At 42.5% G+C, this 25,087-nt stretch overlaps 1 protein-coding gene across 10 annotated transcripts in view; it reads right to left on the bottom strand.

Annotated features, from left to right (window-relative positions):
* The window catches only part of AKAP13 (A-kinase anchoring protein 13), a 338,427-nt gene that overhangs the window by 132,270 nt on the left and 181,070 nt on the right, over positions 1-25,087 (bottom strand). For all 10 annotated transcript variants that reach the window (XM_054041161.1, XM_054041152.1, XM_054041157.1 and 7 more), the window contains 2 exons: positions 21,652-24,625; positions 16,091-16,167 (listed from right to left, as the gene is read on the bottom strand). In XM_054041161.1, coding sequence (XP_053897136.1) covers positions 16,091-16,167; positions 21,652-24,625 — 3,051 coding nt within the window. The remainder of the gene's footprint in view (positions 1-16,090; positions 16,168-21,651; positions 24,626-25,087) is intronic.

Here is a 25,087-nt window from a genome sequence, read left to right as displayed (position 1 = left end):
GGAAGGGGGAAAATGACTGAGAAATACTGACAAATCTGACGAAGTGAGTATTCACCCACAAAAGCTTATGTCTATTAGTCTATAAGGTGCCATAGGACTCTTTGTTGCTTTCTACAGATCCAGACTAACACAGCTACCCCTCTGATACTTGAGAAATACTTGTCAGTGATGACAACAGACCCCAGCTGTCCACATCCATCAATGTTTCTCTGCTTGATAAGCAACACTGAGAACTGTGCTGCAGCATTTAGAAGAGATCGTAGAGATTTCTAAGCTCCTGGATGCCAGATCTCAGACTGAAAATTGAAGCAGGAGTTTTATCGTCCACCTTTCTACAATTGCATTATATGCCAATCTGCAATAGCAATATCCCTCCTAACTGCTTTTAGGTATTCTCTTTAATGTGTCCAGCTGTGTGTGGAGGCTGAGCTAAAAGTTGAGTGTGAATTTGAATTTGGGCTCTCGCTCTAATTTACGGAGGCAAGTACAATCTCAGACAGAAGAAAAACAAGTCACCGTGCTTGATGTTGAGCAGGCTCAATACCAGGTCTTAGAGCTAATGAGTTAGAAAGGGCAGGGCTTCGCTTTCTTGCCTCTTATCTCACCAACAAGGATAAGCAGTAATGGAAAGGGGAATACACAATATTGTGTATGTAGCGAAATGCGGGTGGGGGACACAAACAGATCATTGTCACAACACTGGTAAAAGAAACTCAATTACCAGAAAGACACACAGAAGGGCACTCGCTGTAGGAAAGGGAAGCACGTGACACTTGAAGAAAGTAACAAGCCCGTACAAAATGCACAGAGGCACTTTCCTGCATCCCTGTATTAAAGGGATGGGGAAGACTTCCAAGAGAAAGCCTTTTCTTAAGGTGATTCTAGCTAAACCATGACCATTTGCTTCAGGCTTAATTTTGCAATTACTGCAAGAACTTGCCCAGAGAGTTGTTCCTATTAAAAAAAAAAAAAAAAAAAAAACCCACAGAGCAAGCAAAACAAAACAAAAAGCCCTCCCAAAAACGTTCTTCTCCCCCCAAAAAGCAACACTGGTTCTCCATCTATTCTATATAGAGTAAATTGTTTGGGACAAGAACTGCCGTCACTTTTGTTTTATACAGCACTGAGCACACTGTGGGCACTTAAATGATAAACAGGAAGAGGAGGGAACAGCTAAATTCACTGGTGATTCAAAGGAGATGTTTCTGGGGCCATTTAGAACTAGAAATCCCATTATAGTGCCAATTTTGTTTTTCATTAAATACACGTACATACAAAACAGATTAAAAAACCCCAAGCAAGCTGAGAGGAGAGGGAAATAAGAAGACAAGAACCGCAAGCAGGCTAGTTCCAATGCAACATCTCTCGCTATCCCACTGCTGTTATGATGTACTTCACTAAACCACTGCAAAAACTGAGTCATATATCTGGTTACAGGCTCCATGGTGGCCAAACACAGACCACAGGAACAACAACAAACTGGTGAAGGGAATGTCCTAAGTGGTGGTAAAAAGAAACATTGTTCTGGTGTCCCACTCATACTTCTGGGTTCTCCTTCAACAGAAAGTCAGTATCATCCCATGCATTTTAGAAGCATCTGCATCTGAAGATGTGATTTGGCTTTTGGTATAAATGAGGGTGAATACAGAAATTCTCCATAAAGCTCAGAAGTCCCCACGGTGAGTTACTTCATGGCAAGCCAGGGTATGCACCAGCCTGTCATGTAGTAATGTCTCATGTGAACTCTGCTACAATGCAGTGAGAGTCCCAGACTCCAGCTTGGCGTACTACACTTTCCAGTACACTAAGCTTTCACTGTACTGTAGCTGTGTCCACATGGGACATTAATCCATGGCAAATTGGAGGGCTGTTGATTCACACCCTGGCTTGCCATCCAGTAATTTGCCAAGCAGACACTTCCTTAATTTGGAAGTGAATTCAGTGCCCATGAAAGTGAGGGGCTGGGCTGCTGGTGCTGGCTGTAGTCAGGCATAACAAGGGCAGACACTGCTGAAGGTTTCTCATCACAGTAATGTAAATGCACTTCAAATCCTGATCTGCAGCACCTTCTGCTATCCCAGACCGAGGCCCTCCCATAACTTAGCTGAAGCTCTTTAAATACAAAGCACTTAGACACCAAGGTAACAGGTGTGACCGATATTGCAACCCCATGCAATATTTTGGGGACCACTCTATTACATTTATGAATGGTTTGCGTATGCTTATGTTCTACTCCATGGGGGAAGGTTCCCACAGCTCCTACAGGAAGTAAAAACAGTGTGGGATAATTAAGATGAGTCACTGAGACTCAACAACTCTAGAGAGGTACCAGCACCTGGAGAGGTTTGCATATACTGGTTCAAATGTTTTGTTTTTGTTTCCCAGAGACTCAAACACAGAAAAAAGTTTTTGAGTTTGAACTGACAAAGGCCTTATTTCTGGATCCAGCAAATAAATAGGACCTTATATTTGCTTTGTGAGGGCTGGTTGGTAACTGGTGTACACTGTTGTAGCCACCAGAGGAAGGTTAACCACACCTGCTGGACCCTGGTTGGATCTGCTGGGGAAATCACAGTGAGGTGCAGAGGGGCTGCAAGCCTAAACCCCCAGTCTGGACGGAGGGACAGATGCATGTCTCTGCCCAAGAGAGGTGACAGCTGACAGCCTGAAACCTTAAGTGGGTGCTCTCAAGGATTCGGGGGTGGTGAGTGAGGGGGTGAGTGTCAAAGGTACAGTTAACCCTTTCACTCCGACAACAGCACCTAAAATAGACCTAAAATAAATAGATTTTTAATCTTGTACTGCAACTCCAACCCCTCACCCCAATCTGTGCAATTCCACTCTGGGGGCCATTCTTAAACAGTCATCGCCAACTATACCAAATGTTGTGGTTGTAGAGACAAGGCAGAAGCCACCAAGAATCAAGTCACTGGTGATTTAAGCTATCTTTGAATCCAGGTATACAAAAGTGAGGACAGAACAGTGCACTGCATTAGTCCTCTGTGGGCAGAGAGGGAGAGGAACATCTAGGCTGCCACTTGACTGGGTATTTTGAAATTCCGGTCATCCTAGAAACATTTTGAAAAAAAAAAAAAACGCTCTGTGAGGTTTCTGGCCCATACTTACAATTGATTGTCAGTCCAGGTCACACAAATGGATACAAGGCATCAGGCAGCAATAGGGCATAGGCCTTAGAACAGGGGTTGGCGACGTTCGGCACGCGGCTCACCAGGGTAAACACCCTGGCAGGCCGGGCCAGTTTTATTTACCTGCTGACGCGGCAGGTTTGGTCGATCGTGGCCCCCACTGGCCGCGGTTTGCCGTCACGGGCCAATGGGGGCGGCAAGAAGCCACGGCCAGCACATCGCTCACCCGCGCCGCTTCTCACCGCCCCCATTGGCCCGGGACGGCGAACTGCGGCCAGTGGGGGCCACGATCGGCCGAACCTGCCACGTCAGCAGGTAAATAAAACTGGCCCAGCCCGCCAGGGTGCTTATCCTGGCGAGCTGCGTGCCGAACGTTGCTGACCCCTGCCTTAGAAGAATAGGACTTAGTATTTTCACCTTTGCATAAAAAGATATTGCAAAAATAAGCATTAAAGTCTACAAAAGAAAGGGACGGTGTGGGGGGGAGGGGAAGAGGCTGGAGCGAGAGAACAAAAACTAAACAGATTCTGTGAAGAAACTGAGGCTAAGTTCAGGTTTCAATTCCATAATTCCAGAGAAAGTGTTTTAATGGCACTGGGTAAAATGTCAAATAGATTTTCATAGCAATTCACACTGCATGAATGGAAATACTTTACAGAAGAACTTCTCTTTCTAATCTGCACTCTAGCTTTAAATAAAATGCTCGCTCTCGCTCTTCCACTCCCTCTTTCTTTCTCACTCTCATTTCTTTTATATTTTCTTCTGATGCACAACCCTTTTCAGCCTCTCTGTCTGGAAGGGTCATTCCTGGATATTACCACCAGCCTCTAACTGTCTATCCACTGCCAGGACACTGGTTCCAGCTCATCTCTTGAATAATCATTCACAGCCATATCTGGGTTCTCCAGAATTCCATCCCTGTTTCTGATTTCCTAATACACAAGTGACAATTATCATCACCTCCTGCATAACACATGCCAGAGAATCTCACCTGGAAATTTCTACATCAAATCCATAACTTTTATTTGCACTACAGCATATCTTTTAGAAAGACATCCAGCCTTCATTTAAAGACTACAAGTGACAGAGAATCTACCATATCTCTAGGATAAGTTGTTCAAACGGTTAACAACACTCACTGTTTAAAATGTGTACCTTTTTTCTAGTCTGAATATGTTTAACTTCAGCTTTCAGCCACTGGATCTCATTATGCCTTTTTTCTGCTAGATTAAAAAGACGTCTACTACCAGAAATCTCTTCCCCAAACGTGTACTTTTCTATCATGATCAAGGCACCTGTTAATCCTCTTTTGGATAAATTTAATACAGTGAGCTTCTTAAGTCTCTCAATATCAAGCATGTTTTCCAGATCACAAATCATTCTTGTAGCTCTTTTCTGAGCTCTTTCCAATTTTCAACAACATTCCAACAGCCAGCCCGATTACACTTTTTTAAATGAAGCTCATGCATATTATGAACTCTGGATTCACAAACAAAATCTTCACAGGCGTTATTAGGTTGCTAGCTTCAGCACACACTTAGTGCAAAGTAAACCTTGCGCCAAGCAAAAATAATAGATAGGAAAACAAACATACTGGAGATGCTGTAACAACCAACATCTAGCTAGCATTTGTCCTACGGTTGTCACAAGCTTTCAGAAGAAGGGATGAATTCCTTCCCCAATGCCAAATCTGGTAGTCAGTTAAACTCTGTAGCACACTCTTGCTCTTCTGCATCGTTCCACAAACAAGAAAATTCACTGTCCTGCAAAAGGGTTTTAAACTCTGTATGTACCACTACCATTTCCCACCCTCTTCCCCTTCTTCTCACTATCGCCCTCCACCAGACTCATGGGGGGTCTTCAAAACAAGGGATAGGAAGCAAAGGGATAGTCCATAAAGTACACCCACACAATATCAGTCTACAGATGAAACAGCAGGAACTTCTCTATGCAAATTACTCTCCAGCAACATATGTGAATAATATACCACCACAAGGTTAGAGATTTAAGATACTGGATCTTCAGTGAAAATCTATAAAATATAGGGTTGGTTAAAATGTGCTGAAACATTTTTCACAATATTTTTGAAAGATGTTAAACAGGTCTACTAAATATTTTTTTAATCTTTGCTTCCAGCAAGAAAAATTCTTCACACTATCCACAGAAAGTGTGCCCAACCATACATCAGAGGAACTAACAGGCAACTATCTAAGACTGGTCTGTGTAACACTTCAAGAGTTTAGCAGTGACTTTCTCTGTATCACCTGAAATTAAATACTTCATTTCCAAAAGCAGCAATACCAATCATAGCACAGGCTATGGAATGTGTTGCTGCTATAAAATATGTGCTCCTACACAACAAAACAACAACACTCTTCTTCTGATGGGGTCCTGGGAACCACTTGTGATGAATACTTGTGAGAGAGAACTAGCATACTGGATGAGCGTCAACAAGTCTGTAAACATCTTCCCAGGATGGAGAGAGAGCTAAAGGACATTTCAATTTTGTCACATTTTGTTCACAGCATAGAATTTGTGGCTATAAATTCTTGCTAAACCATTCTAATAACCAATTAGCCTTAGCCTATATGTAGCAGTAAGTCCTTGCTTATCCAGGTTACAGAGTGCCGATTACAAATTCCAAAGTACCAGAATGGAAACAAATGTAAAAGGAAACATTCTATAAGGTGACCTCCAAAAATACCCACTTCTCATAATATAGAAGTTTCCACTGAAAATCAGCATTTGGTCTCTGAGGTTGGTATCAGCTTTTCTCTATATTTAGAGTAGGAGTTAACTATGTGGTAATTATGTTTATTGTACTTCACCTATAACAAGACAAGACTGGAAGTGTTAAAGTAGAAGTGAAAGAGTCCAGATGCCTGGGTTCTCCTAATCATTTAAGTACAATTCAGTATTTCTTCAAGAAACATTGTTAATGCCAGCTCTTACATGCCATTGTGAGGATACCTTTGATTACACAGCTATGTTAATATAGGAAACAATTTAAAAAAAATCAATACCCAGCAATAACTTAACCACATAAAGAGAGAGTAAACCATTATTTACCAGTAGTGAGCTATTTGAGTGAGATTCCCAGATTGGAAGCCTTTTGTGGTTGATTTCAGAGTAGCAGAGGTGTTAGTCTGTATCCGCAAAAAGAACAGGAGTACTTGTGGCATCCGAAGAAGTGGGCTGTAGTCCACGAAAGCTTATGCTCTAAATACATTTGTTAGTCTCTAAGGTGCCACAAGTCCTCCTGTTCTTTTTGTGGTTGAGAATCAGTCAACATATATGTTTGTAAAAGCTTGTAGCAAAATGGAGCTCTGATACTAATTGGAGTGTCAGGGTGCTACTGTATTATACATCTTAACAAGAGCTAATCTCTTCTACTTAATGTTCAACAAAAGTATTACAGAAAGATCCAAATACTACATCTATATTCCATCTCAACTTTTACACCACAGCCTTAGAGGTTTTGTTCAGCAGGAATGGCCTCTGCAGAATGCAATGGGAACTCCACCTACCTCACCAAGCTTCAACACTCAAGATGAAAAAGCTAACAGGTACATACCCTTTGTGACTGGTACTGGCAGGAAATCTGGACCAAAGGGGTAATAATGAGGAGCATGGCTCCCACACACAAGCTAACGTGGTCTTGTCTCTGGGGCTGCTGAGAATCTTCTGGCAGTGAAACCAAAGCTATTCTGGCCCCTTTCCACCCGGTGCAACAAGAGGATCCTAGGGAAGGCGTGCATCTACCCAACATGATGAAGAACTCAGCTTTGTAAGGGAATCTTAGAGGTCAATCTGAAGGAGTTGGAGGTCTGGGGGCATGAAGAAGCCAGAAAATCAGAACCCCATGCAACAGCCTTTGCAATCTGCAGAGCCCAGCTCTGTGGTGGCTTCTTCCATGTCACCAAAGAATGCTACTCTGCAGAGACAGGTGCAAGTAAGTCCATCCATTACTACTAGGGTGACCAGACAGCAAATATGAAAAATCAGGACAGGAGGTGGGGGGTAATGGGAGCCTATATAAGAAAAAGACCCAAAAATCAGGACTGTCCTTATAAAATCGGGACATCTGGTCAAACTAGATACTACATGGATCTGCCATCTCAAGCCACCAGCAGATACGACAACAGTCTTACTGGCTTCTACTCTGTGACCTGGGCTCTGGGGATGAGCATTCATCCATTTCATAGTCCTGCAGAATTGTCCAGTATTGAGCTTGTGAATATGGTGTTGGCACTGGATCTGGGATTTTGCCCCTTACTTTATGGTACTGCTCCTCTTACTGATTTCCAGGAATCCTGTGATCTGAACTTGGACATTATTATATTCAACTAAGGATTACTGGGATGAAGGCATGAATGAAATCTCAACTATGACATCATAGACAAAACATGGGAAGAAAAAAAAAATGAGTACTGTGAAAGCCTTCCTGCCGCCGAGTTATAAAAGAGAAAGAGTTCTGGTAATACTTGTTCAGGATAGTCTCAGGCTAGTCACTATTTTAGTTTCCTTACATTTTATAGTTATTCTAACTCTAGAAAGCACACACTGTGGAATATGCTGCTTTGGTAATCCAAAGGCAAACATCTGAGCTGAGAGAATAGTATGGTGAGATTTCCTACAATGGGATGTGGCCCACTGGTGACCGCTAGTAGCAAACCTCCCCAACTGATGGAGAGGGGACATGGGGAGGGCTCTGAGTTACTACCGAGAATTCTTTCCCAGGTATCTGCCTTGGGGGTCCTGCCCACATGCTCAGAGTCTAACTGATCGCCAGATTTGGGGTCACGAAGGAATTTTCCACTGGGTCCGTTTGGCAGAGACGCTGGGGTTTTTTTGCCTTCCTCTGCAGCACAGATCACTGGTCACTTGCAGGTTTAAACTAGTAAATGGTGGATTCTCTGTGACTTGAAATCTTTAAGCCATGATTCGAGGACTTCAGTAACTCAGCCAGAGCTTAGGGGTCTATTTCAGGAGTGGGTGAGGTTCTGTGGCCTGCTATGTGCAGGAGGTCAGACTAGATGATCACAATGGTCTCTTCTGACCTTGAAGTCTATTTGGAGGTGACCAGGCTTTTCACTGGCGGGGGGGCGGGGGGAAGAGCGGGAGGGAGGGAACTACATATCCTCAGGCAACGTTAACAGTGAAAATCGCCTTTGTGTAGTTCAGCGGAGAGGGGAAAACTGAAATCAGAACATATTTACCATTTAAAGCTAACAAACATAAAAGGGAATGTTATTCAGTAAGACACTGAGATTAAAAATGAGAAGGAAAAAAAAAAAAGTTTGGCCATCTGACATAATTTCCCCTCAGACCACAGGAGCCTGTGCTCTGTGAATGACCCAGCTAGAGACAGGATACTAGTGGGTGTGAGAAAGGTCTGTGCCGATGACTGGACTCAAGTTCTGGCCCAGTGTGTCACCCTTACTAGAGTAAGTAGAATACATGGTAATGGAAACACTGATAAAACATCCCATTTTTGGCTCTTTTCTTCCACCCCGTTCCTCTCCTTGTCAGCTCTGGAAGGGTGGAGGAGATTGATCCTCATTGCATCACTCACAGAAAAGCAACATCGTCTTCAAGAACTGCAAGTTATTTCAGCGGGATCATCTCTCCTACATGGCTTCCTTCCACATTTATAATCGTTACAAATGCAGTAAAACATTTTAAAAAGGCAAATGGCACAAAGAATTTAATAGCCAGAGAACATAGGGCCACCTACAGTTAAGGTTCTCAGTTGCTTATAACTGCCAAACTTCGGACGTTCAATTGACATTTTCCACACTACACAATCACTGAATGAGGTGGGGTCGAACAGAAAATATACTATGCAGTCATGCAATTAAAGATTAACAAGAAGACTGAATTAGGATTGTAGTGACGACCCTTAATTTTGGCATTTCCTAACTTTTATGTCCTTGACTTTGCAACCTTCACATTCTTTTAATGTCTCTTTTTGTTTGTTTATTAAAAGTAATTTCCAAAAATATAAAACAGAAATTCTATCACATGCTCCCCTCCCCCTTTTGTGTCCTCCCTCCACCGGCTCCTGACTCTCTTTGCGCCCCTCATCCTCCAATCTTGTCTCCCATCCTCCATGACTCCTTCAAGGAGGTAAGGACCCTTCTATCTCCCAATTCCTCACCCCTCTATATTCTGAAAGCAAAAGACAGTGTTCTAATGCTCAGTTCCAGTGCTGGGTGCCACACTAGTCCCTGGCTGCCAGAAGGTGCAGGTATAGGGAAAGTTTACTCAGCCCTTGCCATCCCGGTTGAAGCATGCTCAGTACAGTCAGAATCTTTGGAGAATTTAGCTGCAAAACTAACTTTCTACTGAACATGTTCAAACTGACATTTTTTGGAGTCATATCTTGGCCAAATTTGGACAGATTTTCACAGAAACATCAAAAGGCACAACCCTGACACCAGGGCGACCCCCCTGCCAAATTTCAATTCCCTGCTCCAAAGCATGGGGGCACTAGAGTTCCTCAATTACATGGTTGTAAGCATTTTTTTTAAAACTTGGTCAAAAAGTACTTTTCCTTAATTTCAGAAACAGATGAATCATTTTAACTAAAACCTCCCCCAAAAAATTCAGATTGAGGCCGACACCGGGCATGGAAAATTCCGGCCTGAATGGATACTCTCTGTCAAACTTATAAACAATTCTGAACAAGGCTCCGTGGCTTAGGGTTAGTGCCTCAGCTTTGGATGTCAGTGGTTCTGGGTTCAAATACTGGTCATGCCCTGTCCCTGAGATGTGCATCAGCAAAAATCAATAGGAGCGTGCCCACTCATGCTTATGATTTAGTTGGGGATTGGTCCTGCTTTGAGCAGGAGGTTGGACTAGATGACCTCCTGAGGTCCCTTCCCACCCTGATATTCTATGAGGTCTTATGATGGGAAGTAGTGGGCAACCTTAACTGTAGACATCGCTACCAGGAATGCCTGTAATTAGCTACAACTTCAACATAATCTTTGTCTTCACTGCCCATGATATATTCTGGGTTTTGCTCATTTACATCATTCCAAATGTCTTGGTCAATATTTTAAGTGGGGACTATAACACTCTTCCGCTGTTCTATTAGCACGGTGCCCAGTTTTGAAAAGGCACTGGCTGTGGTTGTCAGGCTGTCCAATAAAATACTACTACAGCTGCTACTGTTGCTTCAGAGTCACCTGTTGGGATATTCACTACACAATATGAGTCACTGGTGCAGCTGCCCCTGAATGGATCCCTCATTGTGAGGAGCCACAAAGGGGTATTAACAATAAAGAATGACGCATAATATTGCAAGGATAATAAACTGATGACCAAAATCTCCAAAAGCGACTAATGATTTTGAGCACATCAATTATTGGATAGCTAATGTGAGATGCCTCAAAAGGGGCTTGACTTTTAGAAAGTGCTAAGAGTCCACCCTCTGAAAATCAGGTCCCTTTAAAATGTGTCAAGTTGGAACCTTCCCAAAATTAAGGTGCCCAAAATCATTAGTCACTTTTGGAAAATCTTAATTTTATTTTCTCATTTCCCTGTGGGGCAGTGGTTCAGGCATCCCAGTGGCAGAGCTACCAGTGTCCTGAGGGTCTAAAAGGTGCCCCTGTCCTAAAAGCTACATGAAATAATAAAAATAATGCTACAGAAAAATTCAACAGCTTTTTTTTAAAGGTTTGTTTGTTTATTTATTTATTTATTAAGATGAGGTAAGTATATAGCTTTGAGCTCAGGGCTTGTGGATAAATAAAAGAGAAGGTGGTTTCAAATATAATGCTTTAAAATGCAGTTTTAAAATTTAAAACTGATACACTTATGTTACTAATTGTTTTGGATCGTAAAAGAATTTTCCTTTTGTGTTTTTTGGGTGCATGTGTCTCACATAAGTAACCCTATTATTATTAGCTTTAGTAATTCAATACCATTTCTTCTAAGTACTGTAGTTGAATTTAAGTGCTAACCTCAAATGTGGGAGATTAAGCTGGAAGGAAAGTTAAACAACAATTTATTATTATTAATAATTTGTACTGCAGCAGTGCCCAGGAGACATGTCATGGACCAGAACTCTGTTATGCCAGGCACTGTGCAAACACAGAACAAAAAGGCTTATGGAAGGGTATATAACAGGGTCGCCAATGTTCGGCACGCGGGTCGCCAGGGTAAGCACCCTAGCAGTCTGGGCCAGTTTTATTTATATACCGACCCCTGGTATATAAGCAGCATTATCTAGTATATTGTAGTCAAGCATCTACTGCATCCATCACCATGGTACCTGAGCACCTACCAATGAAGTAAATGATGTGGCTAGCACCTGTCATTTTTGTTTCCTTATTGCAGAAGCTGGGCCAGTGGACATGTGGAAAAGTGCAAATGGCTTACTTAGTTTAGCTTCCCTCCATGCAAAGATCATTACAAATTCTACTTTTACCAGCAACGTACCTTTTGCTGAAAATACATACAGTCCTTTAAAACCTTCCATCCTTTAAAGGGAGGGTGCATAACACTCAACAATATATGGTAAATAAACATAATAATAAGCAAAAAGGAGAACTCCGAGTGAATCATCTCTGTGTTCTCATCGGCCAGTTACCAACTGTTACCCTCAGCCTTGGAAACTCAAAAAAATAGCAAGAACCAAGAAAGGCAGTTTCTTCCATTGTGTCACCGCTACACAAAGCAATTCAACGAATAAAACAGCTGCAATTTATTTCTGGGGCCAACACAAGGGGAAATGTACGTCAGAAAACTAAGTGTTATTTGACTGCCCACAGCTACCAGGTTTCATTTCTAAATACAAACACAAAGTCAGGCTCATTTAACTCTTCAAAAAATAGAGACTTAATAAAGATTTAAGGCTGTCAGTGCACAAATGATCTGTCATCTCGTCAGTTTACTGAAACTAAGTCAAGTCTGCTAAGCTTGAATATAACCATGTATCGAAGCTAGGATGATTTCCCATCAGTATGTCTTGACCCCTGGACAAAGAGTCTAGAGTCATTCAGTTTTAGAAGTGAACGTTTAACATGAATTGATCATATCCTGCTATCGTCCCCAATTCCACTTATGTTCCCAAAACAAAATACAAAAGGAGACACAAAAGAGTAGCTAATTAAATCTCAGACATAACCACAGTTTATAGTACATACTGATAAATGCATGAAGAACATAAGAACGGCCATACTGGGTCAGACCCAAGGTCCATCTAGCCCAGTATCCTGTCTTCTGACAGTGGCCAGTGTCAGTGCCCCAGAAGGAATGAACAGAACAGGTAATCATCAAGTGGTCCATTCCCCTGTCGCTCATTCCCAGCTTCTGGCAAACAGAGGCTAGGGACACCATTCCTGCCCATCCTGGCTAATAGCCATTGATGGACCTATCCGCCATGAATGTATCTAGTTCTTTTTTGAACCCTGTTATGGTCTTGGCCTTCACAACATCCTCTGACAAGGAGTTCCACAGGTTGACTGTGCGTTGTGTGAAGAAATACTTCCTTTGATTTGTTTTAAACCTGCTGCTTATTCATTTCATTTGGTGACCCCTAGTTCTTTGAACAAGTTGGGAAATTCTTGCTACAAAATTGGACCTAAAACTGAACAAATATAATCTCTAAGGAAACAGTTTTAGGGCATTTGAAAAATGCCCACTTTAAAAGCCCACTTTAATTGGCGAAACCTTACAGGAAGGAGAATGGAAGAGCAAACAATTTCATCTCCAAATAATTATTGGATGGCAAAGAGCAGCAATGGACAGGTACTTTGGAACACCCAGCCCCATCATTGTGACAGTAAAGAAGATCTTCCTAGGTCGTGTTTAACAGTATTTATGACAACTATAGCTATTTATATCAATGAACTCAAAGACAGTGTGTGGTTCTATGTACAGAGAAGCCAAATCCAATGTTGATTGTTAAATTCAGAAGCTTCCACTCAGAACTATCTTCTCATGTACCCATTTCCTGTTATATTCTTAATATTTGCTTCCCTCAAAGCCACCCTTTTCCTAAATCCTTTTCAGCTGCAGCTTTTCCATCACATGCACAAGATCCATATTTAAGCAAAGTGTTCTGGGACAGGATAGGTAACTGTACAGATAATGCTCAAGTGAGTACAATTGCTGTGCACCAGCTATCAAATCACTCCTCTGGCTAGGAGACTAAACCATAAGAAGAGGTATACAGAATTCCACCCACCCCCATGTTCGCATATGTCATGCAACAGGCTCAGGACAATGAAGCGTCTCTCTTTTAGGGACAAAGTTCAGTGCTTACTGTTCTCTGCACATAAGTTTATTTCTGAATTATAAATAGGCAAATACTGTACTACCACGCAAATTTCAGATGTGAAAAATGTGGTTACTTTCGCTTTGCTTCCCAACAACATCAATAAAGAATCTTTGATAAACAAAACCCATGAATAGGTGCAAACAATAAAATAGTCCCTATTTGGAGCAAGCTAAGAAACCACTTTTACTAACCACCAAATGGCCCACTAATGAGAAGGCAGCGGACACCTGAAAAATTCCGGGCTATGTGAAATTAACACTACATAAAGCAGTAGCAGAGAACAGAGAGAGCAGCACATCTATATTTTGTGATTCTCCTCCCCTTTCCATCCCCAGCCTAAACCTAGCCACTAGCTAAACCTACATGTGTGAATTAAGCTCTATTTATAAATGTTCAGCTGTTTTTTTTTTTAAATGGTCTTAATATAGTACAGTTGTTATGTTGTTTTTGTTGAACTTAGCAACAGGAAACTGTGTCACTCCTTCTGCAGCAAACTTTCCATTCTCTTGGAACTCCCAATCCCACACCAGAAAAGCCAGATTTAAAAAGGGGCCGGGGAGGTTGGCTAATCTGAGCATGCTCCTTCTCTCTGCAGGGAAGCAAAGGGACAGGACAAAGCTGCAGCCAGATTTATATTGAAGTATCATACCACTTACATTATGAAACACATAAAACAAACCTAAATTCAGTACCTTTATTTTTGTTCCTCTTTTGAGATGCACGTTGCTTGAAATAAATGAAATATGGGGTGTGTTCTTTTTTGCATTTGTCTAAATAGATCCTGCTATACAAGCAGACACCCAGGGATTAGTCATGAAAATTATGTATAAGGGGCGGGTTAAGAACAGTCAGCATCTTTACACTACAGCATTATGATAATGAAAGACATTTATCGAAGCACACACATTTTAGATTGGAAGGTTATTAACACTATTCCCTGGTTAACTCGCTAAGTTAACAATTACAAACTCAGCCTTAACTTGTTAAAAACATACAAAAATAAGCCTGATTTTATTGTCTGCTTTGGCAAGATTATTTTACCACCCAAAGAGCTTTCATTAATGTGCAGAGACGAATTCTCTGGGCTCCACCCTGTAATGCTACTTCATCTCTATACTGTTTACTATTATAACATTAGCTTCTTAATTATAAACCAACACAAAAACACAGCTGCTCTAAAACAGCGCATATGCACACTACTGAAAATGCCTCAAAGACAATTGGGACAGATAACATCAAGAAAGACAGCTTATAACAGAGCAAAATGCATGAAGGCTGATTTAAACTACAACTTAACTCCATCTCAAACAAATGTAATACCCTAGCTTTTATTATTGTAATGAATCCTCAAAAACGGTGATAGCTGACGGTGACAGAAAATGTTTAACACAAAATAACCCCACTTCATTTCAAACTTCCTGCCTGATCTTTTTCCTAGTGTCTCCCATTTTATGGTTCCCCCTTCCCCATCAGATTTGGTTTGCCCTGTATTTGGGCTTATGATTATTATTTATTTGCAATACTGTAGTGCATATAGACTCCAATCAAAATTGGGGTGCCACTGTGCTAGGCACTGTGCAAACACACAGGCTACATCCACACTAGAAACACTACAGCATCACAGCTGTAGTTGCGCCACTATAGCATAGACACTTACTACAGAGACGGAAGGGGTTCTTTAGTAAATCCACCTCTCCAAGAGGTGGTAGCTACATCGACAGAAGAATTCTTCGTTCGACCTTGCACTGTCCACACTGGGGCTTAGGTCAGCTTAACTATGTCTTTTAGGAATGTGAAAAATTCATACCCTTGAGGGATGTAGCTAGGTCAACCTAAGTTTCTAGCATAGAGCAGACCATAGTTAATAGTCCCCTGCCCTGACGAATTAACAATTAAACAGATGACTGGTGGGAGGAGACACAGAAGCACAGAGATGAAGTGACTTACACAAGGAAACAGGACAGAGCAGAGTCACATACAACACTAGATCTCCTGACATCCAGTGCAGTGCTCTATCCACTAGACCAGGGGTCGGCAACATTCGGCATGCGGCTCGCCAGGGTAAGCACCCTGGCGGGCTGGGCCAGTTGGGACGGCGAACCGCGGCCAGTGGGGGCAGCGATCAGCCGAACCTACCACATCAGCAGGTAAATAAAGCTGGCCCGGCCTTACCCTGGCGAGCCACATGCCGAACGTTGCCGACCCCCGCACTAGACCATGCTCTCTCTCTGTACACACTTATGAACCATCATTTTATGTTATCTACACCATGAGCTACAGTAATACTGTAGGGGGAGGAGGGAATCTTTCACCTCCCCAACTTTGGACAACCTCATATTGTGGGGCACCAACAGACCTGAGTTATCTATCATACATTATGAGACCGTCAAAACTTTTTGTGGGTTTGATTTTTTAATTTGTCTTTTATCGTCTTTTTATTTTAAACTAAATACCATTTCAAAAATAAGGAGGCCTAAAAATCAGTGCTATTTTTAGAAGGTTAAAAAGAAAAGCCACAATGTATAACTTATGTTTAGCTTCACAGCAGCTGAGGAAAGGAAATCAGCAACTCAGCTGATCATCAACAGCTGCACAGACATTCCTTTTTAAAGCATTACAAAGTACAAGATAAAGATGCAAAAATGACACTTACTGTTTCTTCAGAAACTGCATGCTCTCCGAGGTCTTTCAAAAAATCCACCTCATCTTCAGTTTTCATCTCCAGCTTTTCTGCAAGGACAGAAGGTTTGCAAAGAAGATTTAAACAAACTTCCCCCAGGGCTGCTGTTTTTCTGTTTATTCAAAAAGTTCTAAAAAACTTGACAGGCGTTATTTTCCTTCCAACAGCTGGTTTCATTCCTGACTTTGCTGCTTGTTTGTTAGTAATTTTACAACTACAGTGTCTGTGAATGAAGGAAACTATGAAACAGCAGTGAGCACACAGAAACCACAGGACTAGACTTCTACAGATGGCTCTATGCGAAGCTTGAAATCTAGGTTATATCTGCATATATGCTTACACCAAAGAAGACTTTACTTCCATTATTCCTTCTGTATGATCAAAAAGTATATACCGGTATTTGTTTTTCTCTGATTTAGTTAGGGTTGGTCCTGCTTTGAGAAAGAGGTTGGACTAGATGACCTCCTGAGTCTCTTCCAACCCTAATCTTCTACAATTCTATGATTCTTTACCCTAACATGGAGACAGGTGGGAGGCAAGAACGTTTTCTCAACTTTCAAGTGTTTAATGCAATGCCAGCTTCTCAACACATGCCTCTTCTCCTTAACCTGAAGTGGTGAATTAGGTCCCAGAGGGCAGTAAGACAAGTTTCCATCCAAATTTGGCAACTGTCTGGACAATTTTTTTTCCCTGGTAACGGTGTTGATGGAACACAAGAGAAACTTTGTGTCCCCACTGTCCTCTCTTCCCAGCAAATTAACATGTAAAACTTAAACGATCGCCATTTACACCAGCGTTTTCTCTCTCTGCACTTTTCCCACTTCAAATAACCATTTTTGTCTTGTGACACCTACACAGACCAGGACTTAAATCTAAAACCAATTTCCACTTCTAAAGACCCATGGATTACAAAATACTTCAGAGACAGTGAATGAAGCTTCACTACCCGCCCCCCCTTGCGAGTTATATAAATATTCCCATTCTACAGCAGTGCAGAGAGGTGAAGTGATTTGACCGAAGTGTCACAGTGAGTCAGTGCTTGAGCCAGGGACAAAACGCAACACACCTGTCTCCCTGCTGTAACCACTAGGCACATCATTCTTCTCCTAGCCATCTGTAACTGAGCACTATAGGAATCAAAAGGATTTTTAACTAACAATTTGTAGTGGATCATTTGTACAAAAGGAGGCTGTGGGAAACCACAGTTCCATCTTAAATTAAAACCACTGAAAAAAGTAGTTGGCACTGATAGTGCAAGCTAGTCTGTCTTAAGGGCATTAAGGATACTTTGCTACACACCGCTTGCTGTGCTAATTCGAAGAAATTAGCAATTAACACAACGTTGTGGTATCTGATAGAAAGACCTGATGAGTTTATGGGTTGTTAACAGCAGAACCGCCTAAAAACCCAGAGACGATTCAGCAGTAGTTCTGAGCACATGTGAGAATCACCCAGGGGACACCAGTTTGTTGGCAAAACAGCCAGTGATCATGTACTTATGATAAGAAGGAGAGTTCAGCCAGAAAGGGTGACCCTCCCTCACAAACTCTTGAAATTTGCTGACGGAAAGGATAATAATGCCGCAGGAATGGGCCCCCAAGAAATGCCAGCCTGTTAATGCCCAGCATGTGCACCCTAACTCCCCCAGGGTATAGAGGGGAAGGGAGCCACCCTGGGGCCCCAGGCTACACATATAAACAAGGAACTATGTTTAGGGGGAACAGACAGGCTTCTATCATGAATGCAAGAATGTGCCCCTTAAGTATAGGGGTGGAAGGAACAATCTTGTTGCTAAAACACAGTACTGGGCATCAGGGTTCTCTTCCTGGCTCTGCCACAGATTTCCTCTGTGGCCTAGGACAAGTCACTTAAACTGACTGTGCCTCAGCTTCCCCATCTGAGAAATGGGGATCATAATGATAGTTGTCTCCTTCCCAGGGGGGTTGTGAGGATCAATTCATTCATGTTTGTAAAGTGTTTTGAGATCCTGAAGAAAGGGCAAGGGACATGTTTAATCCCAGTCCCATTAAAGCCAACAGTTAAACATCCATTGACTTCAATGGGAGCAAGATCAGGCCTTATTTTTGTTGTTAACCTATACAACTGTGATTGGCTCGATGTATAATTTAAGGACTTTATCTTCGCAAATCATTGCTGAGCATTGTTTACATATATGGATTAACCCAGCCAAATCTGACTTCCGGGTTTGGACCTTGTGGGCTTCCACATAATCACTTGGACTGGTCCAGCATGTGATTTGGAAGAACCAAGTTTTGTGCACTTTACTTCCAGAACACAAGCACTTCTACTAAGAATGAATATCCCAAACCCATAAACTAGTGTTGAAATACATCATGGAGGTATTCGGGCATGGAGCACTTTAAATAATATTGTTAATATTAATAAAACTGGTCTGCACTGGAACCTGCCACCCTAGCTGCTGAAATAAATGCTAGTGAAAGCCTTTCTGGACAGTCAAACCTTTCTGTCCCCGTGGTTAGGCGCTGGAAAGTAGAAATGGTAAAATTCTACTATTGGAAATTAAGCATATGCCAGCCAATAAATTCTCTCTGAAGGCCAATACCTGCCAGGAGATCCATTAGGGCAATTTGTTCAAGGGGAATCTCTAGAGAACAAAGCACGCTATTCGTGATTTAGTTACGGTAGAAACCAGGCCAGTGTGAGTCGTCTTATCTGTTGGGTGTCCGAACTTCGGCTTCATACCCCAACTGCTTGCTTGCCCAAATGCGAGTCAGGCCAAATATGCACTATTCAAATAGTTTGCATGGAAAATCCCATTTCACAGGGGTAATTCAGTGCTGAATAAAAGGCCCAACCCCTAGGTACTGCATGAGGTCCGTAAGACTTTCTACAAGAGGCATGGGAGTCTCCCCTTGACTTCACTGCACTTTAGGACCAGGCCCTGAATAGCTGTTTGGATGCAGACTTGATTTTGCTTTTGGAGACTCTAAATCTTATTAAACTGATCACATGACATGGGGATGAGATGAAAGAGAGTGATGTCATCAGAAGCTGTGAATATAAACTTACACAGCTAGATGGTCTTGCATCTTTCCCTGCCTCTCTCACTGAGAAAAATCCTTTGATTGCACCTCACAAACTGTGACAATTTAGCGATGACAATGAAAAAAAAAATCCCCATTGACGTGTGTTTCTGGGAAGCATCCCCCTGACCCGAGCCTCTACTCTCAGAAGGGCTCCAGCCCAAAGTCTGTCAGAAAAGGATTTTGGTTCTTTCTGCTGAGCAGCAGTTACGTCCCTAACCGCAAAATAAATATATACACGTCCCTACTTGCCAAGATAAGTTCTGACTCAGAACAAAGTAAACTTGAAAAACCTCACAGTACTTAGTAATTTGCTCCTTTGACAAGACAATAAGTTATCCAGGTAGGGCAGTCACCACACAAAGTTTAAATGCCATCTCTCGCTCTACACACACACACACCCACACCCCCCCCACAATAATAATAATAATAATAAAAAAAAATACATCTTCTGGTCTTTGCTTTAAAACCATGTCTTGTCTGTGCCCACATAGCATTATTCTGTAGATTGTTCCAATAATCCCTGGGAGAAGCCATTCTACCCTAATTTGTCCTTTGTGCCGCTTCAGATTGTGACCATGTTTTTCTTATGGTAGAAGAGATAAACATATGTTGGATCCTTGTATGTTATTTCCCTTTTACATTTTTGAAATCTGTAACATAATCACCTCCCAGTTTCCTTTTCCCTACCCTAGCTTAGAATGATGTTTTAACATTTTTATAAAAACACAAGTTGTATTTTTCAACATAGGCGCTAATTTACTACACTGTAATTCCTTGTCTCTTCGATTTCTATACGATATCTTGCATGAAAAACCTGTATATCCAACAGCAGGTATAGAATTAAATCTTGGCTACAGAGACAGACGCCAGGAGACAAAAAAACAAGGAGCTCCCAGAAGAAATTAGCATTCCCAGGTATTGACTTTCAGCCACTCCCATTCTATTGAAATGTCAACCTGCCACAATACAAAAATAGAAGTTTCTTTTTTAAAGGAGCTTTCTGATTCATGTAAACAGCCTGTTACATAGCAGCTGATAACTTATTATGACTAATAAAACTCTTTAAAATCCCAAATTTACCAAAACTTACAAAATATTCACCACCCCTATCCCCAAAGAACAGGTACCCACAATTGTGCTGCCAGTCAATGCTAACATAAATCGCCTTCCACAACTCTACTTGACAAAAATCTCTTCCCTTTATGCAGTAAAAAGCAGTCATATATTTCTATGATTTTACAGCTCCCGCCTCTAAACGGCTGGGGTTGATGGATACATTACATCTATTTTGATTATTTTCTTTAGAATTCTGAATTAGTCTTTTGTTTTGAGCTTGTTAAAGGAAAGATACGTCTTACCTATAGATTCCTTATAACTAAATAAGAGCAACACAGAGATAGGTCAGCTGTTTACATTTAACAGCTGCCTGAACAGGTGTAATATAAAGGCCTGGATCAAACCAGCTGTGCGCTTCAGTAGAAATGTCACCTGTGATTTCAGTCCAGACTGGAAGACTCCAAAAGTCAGTTATTTTTTGTTGTATTTATCAGAGGAAGAGTTGCTGTTTTGTTTTGTTTTTATTTTTTGACGGTTCCTATTTGCTCTTGTTGAACATAGACTGACTCTTCCAAAGCTCTCCTGATGCAGTCACTTATCTCCTATGACATCACTCATCAGAGGTCCCCACTGATCTTTCATCCTTGCCTGTTGCACTGAATGAGTAATGAGCGTTTGAATTCCAGCACTGCTTAAATACAGTGGAAAAGACTGCGGCTTCGCTCCAGGATGGCTTTAGAGTCAGGAAAAGTGGGTGGAGGGATGTGTTCTCTCCCCCTCTTTTTTAAATGACTCAATGCCACCAATTAGGAAGCTTCTTTGCCCAGTTCAGAATGACACTCACAGCTGTTCCAGTTGACCGGTAAGGAAGCTTTAATACAGCACTGTTATATTCTTTAACTCCAGATTCGCAGAGAATACAGTGCAGAATTGAAGGAAAGAGTCAAGTTAGCACAAAACCTTAAGGCACCTGGCCCAGAAGGAAACACGTAACAAACACACAGCAAATTTCAGCATCACACTCCCATTTAACTGTTTTCTTTCCTACTAGGGAACATAATTTACATGTTAAAGATTCCTCTAAAATACTTTGGCATAAATATAAGACCGTTTCCTAACTGTGATGTAATCCTAGAGACATGTACTTGTAGTGTAACCCTTTAATATCTATTTCAGATTTCTGGTCTCTGCAGGAAAAGAACTGCCAAGGGCAGGATTCCCCTCCCGGGGCTGGCCTCTGACACCCATTTCTCTACCCACCATAGCCAGATTTTCATTCTTTAAAAGCAAGAAATATCTCCTTTAAGTTGGAAGCTCTTTCTGGCAGAGAGCTTCTTCCTTTATTTGCATGTGAAATGCCATGTGCACATATGGTGCTATATAAAATGAACAAGACACTATTTTGCTTACCTGTAACAGACTCAGATCCTAGCACTTCTGAACTTGCATCCCCCCTCTTCATTGGTTCATCAAACTGCAAACTTAAATCCATTTCTCCATTAAGGATGTCTCCCATAATCACTTGGGTTTCAGGAGGCGATGGGGGGAGAACCCCAACAGGTACACACTCTAGCTTCCCAACTGCAGACTCAGGGACAGAAGAAGTTTCCAATATAGAAACAAATCCATCGGGACTTTTCACCGTATTGGCAACTTTATCCAGCCAGGAGCCATCAGCCTCTGGAACCAAGCTCTTTGCCCCCATGTCATCTGTCAGCTCAGCAGCAGCATTTATATTGTATGGATGTGACTGTGAGAGAGACGCTTCCAGCACGCCATTGCTCTGCTCCTCTTGATCTTTGTTGGGCCAATCCAAGACCTGTCGCTGGGCTTCTTTCACTTCAGACCCAGCTTCGCTCTCACTAGCCAAACAGATGGTGTCAGTGCTGGAGTCGCTGTCGCAGGGGGGTTCTTCTGCAATAGGCTGAAGCGATGCTCTGGAGAGTACATTGTTCATATCCTCCTCCTCCTCTTCTGGATCATCTGGTACGGTGGATGTCTCAGCTACACCTAGAGGTGTCTTATTCTCAAAGGCAACAGAAGGTGCTTCCATAACAAAGACCTCCCTTAATTCTGGTGCTTTGTTTTGCAGAGAGCCTCCCTGTGCCCCCTGACTGAGATCACATTCTTGGTTCAACATTGTGTCGGTAGGAGGGTCATTCTTCACATCCAGCCATTTGTACTCAGATTCAGACCCTTGTACAATACTTTCTTCTGCATCCACTGTTGCATTGTCATCTGCTTCCTGACAGGAGATTTCCCCTTTCAGCCCAATATCTGCGTTACTGTCATTCGCTGCAGACTCCTCGCCCTGACTGCAAACAGAGGATTTCACAATAGCAGCAGCAGCAGGCTCCTCGGACAAACCCTTCTCTTTGCCAAGTGTCCCATTTTCACACAGCTCCTGACTGGGTTCAGCTTTGCTCTCTTCAGCCGGCTGTGACAGACTTTGCTCATCAGAGCCCTCTTTTCCCCCACTGTCTTTAGGCAAACTAGTTTCTGCGGTTATCTTACCATGCATAGAACTGTCCTGTTCAGCAAGCACTGCTGTCTCTGCTACTGCTGCTACTTCCTGGTTTTGTTTAGATTCTTTATTATGAATTGCAGAGGGTGTGTCCATTAAATTATCCTGGATACGCTCTGTGCCCATGCCACATGAAGAGAAGACAGGATCATTACCATGCACAGACGCCTCCTGTCCTGGAGGTGCCACTGCAGCATCTCTCTCCTGACCGATTGCCTGTCCCTGTTGTACATCTCCTTTAAACAAGGGAGACAAGACTGATTTGATTTGCTTGCCAACCCCCTCCTGTTCAGAAATGCTTTCTGATGCCACCAATTGGTTTTGCAGAGGCTCTTTTTCTGCTGAGGACAAACCTGCGTCGAATGGAGGTTGTGACCCAGGCTCACATTTGCTAGCTGAAGCAGTGTCACACATTTCATCTTTTAAAACAGCTTGATTCTCAGCGTGGCAAGTGCCAGCAGACCCCTGGTGTTCCTCTGCCGAATCTGTGCTTCCTCTGCTGGTAGTTTCAGTTCCTAGTGACATCTTTTTAAGGGCTTCACTGTCACCTTCGCCTTCAGCTACAATTGCAATGGTTTTACTGCTTTCAAGGGAACACACAGTCTCTGCATCACTTGGACCAGACCTGTCAAGGGGACTGTTTTTCATTTCAGAATTATTCTCCACATTGTCACTCAAAACCAGTTCATTCAGCCCAAGGTCTGCGTTTCCATCTTCCACCTGCACACCCTGCTCACCACTCTTACTATTGTTATTCACTTCCAAAACAACAGGATCACATTTCAATGCATTCTCTGAAACCTTTATTTCAGTCACAACCAGCAGCTCCTCTCCAGGGTTGGCAATCATACTCTGCCTCTGCTGTACAAGGGGTTCACCTTGGACTAAGCCCTCTGGCAAACCAATCTTTGCATTTTTGGTGTTCGGGTCTGTTCCACTCTCTTCGCTGCCACTTGTCTCCCAATGGCCAACAGGGGTAATATTACTGTCGACACGTGCATTTGCACTATCCTGTGCCTGCATCCCTTGTCCATCTCCACATTCCCCACCTTCTCTTGGAGATTTTGGTGACGCTGCAAGAAAGGGCTCAGTAGCATGGATCGACTCCCCACCTGCTGGGGGCAGCTCTTTCAGACTTGAAGTTCCTGAACCCCGGGTCTCATCCTCTCCATTCTCCACATGCTGCTGGATTGAAGCAGCATCCACCGACCCTGTACAGTTCTTGCATTCTGCCTGGCCCATAGCCACATCCACACCCTCCCAGGGTGTTAGGGCTTTGCATGCAGTTTCAGCCACAGGAAGAGCGCTTTCAGTTGTGCACTCTTCAACGATTTGCACTTCCTGTTGGGTATTATCTCTACTACACAGGCTGGCTTGACTCAAAACAACTCCAGTGGATGTCATTCCGGTTTCCTCATTTGTATTTCCACAGGATGGAAGGCTTGCAGCACCGTTTACTCCAGCAGCCAAGATCAGTGTGCAGTCATTTTTATCTGATACAGTCCCAGAGTCTACAATAGCGGCTGGCCCCTCCTCTTCCTTTTTACTCAACGTAGCTGTATTTTTACTTTCACAGGAAAACCCTGGGTTCTCTATACGCGCCAGGCTCAACAAATCACTTGATGTGTCGTTAAGCACTTCCAAACTCCCACTGTCACATTGGTTCTCCTTGTTGCCCGTTGGGGCTGAGAGCTGCCTCACATCAAAGTTAACCAGTGCAGAAGGGCATTCTTTGCTTCCTTCTGTTGGCATTTCTTCCAAGAGGGGGGCTGCAGCAGCCAGAAAACCCTCCGCCTCTGTTCCTATATTGCAGTTATCCTCTGAAGTTCTCAGCTCAGGTTCTGGCTGTTTGGCTGCAGTCTGAAAAGAGGGAAATAAAGACTATGACTGTTTGTTGTGCTGTATGTCACACTCTCAAAGTGCACACGTTGATTTATCAGTCACCTGTACCATTCTTAAATCTGTAACATTAACTCGAGTTCATACAAAATGAGACCGGCCCCTCCCTCCATCTCTGCGTGTCTATCCACTTGAACCACCTTTACAAAATGTACTGGAACAGTACATTGATCTTTTAAGTCTTGCCAGCCACTGGCTATATTGAAGACTATTGCTTGAATGGATTTAAATTTAAACTCAGGAAAGAGCAGGATTTAAATTTAATTTGCAGTATTAAGTAAACATGCATTTGAATGTACAATCCATCTCCAAAAATGGCACATGGAGTTCTTTTCGAGACTGGCTCTGGGCTGAACTGCCACCCTGTAGGAGGATTACATCTCCCCTGTGTCTTTGGAAACACCATATTAATCTGCCCCCAAA

Source organism: Malaclemys terrapin, chromosome 10, assembly GCF_027887155.1.
Source record: "Malaclemys terrapin pileata isolate rMalTer1 chromosome 10, rMalTer1.hap1, whole genome shotgun sequence".
In the NCBI taxonomy this organism is placed as follows: domain Eukaryota; kingdom Metazoa; phylum Chordata; order Testudines; family Emydidae; genus Malaclemys; species Malaclemys terrapin.
Note: the sequence above shows the minus strand (reverse complement) of the source record. Positions and strands in the feature narration are given on the sequence as shown.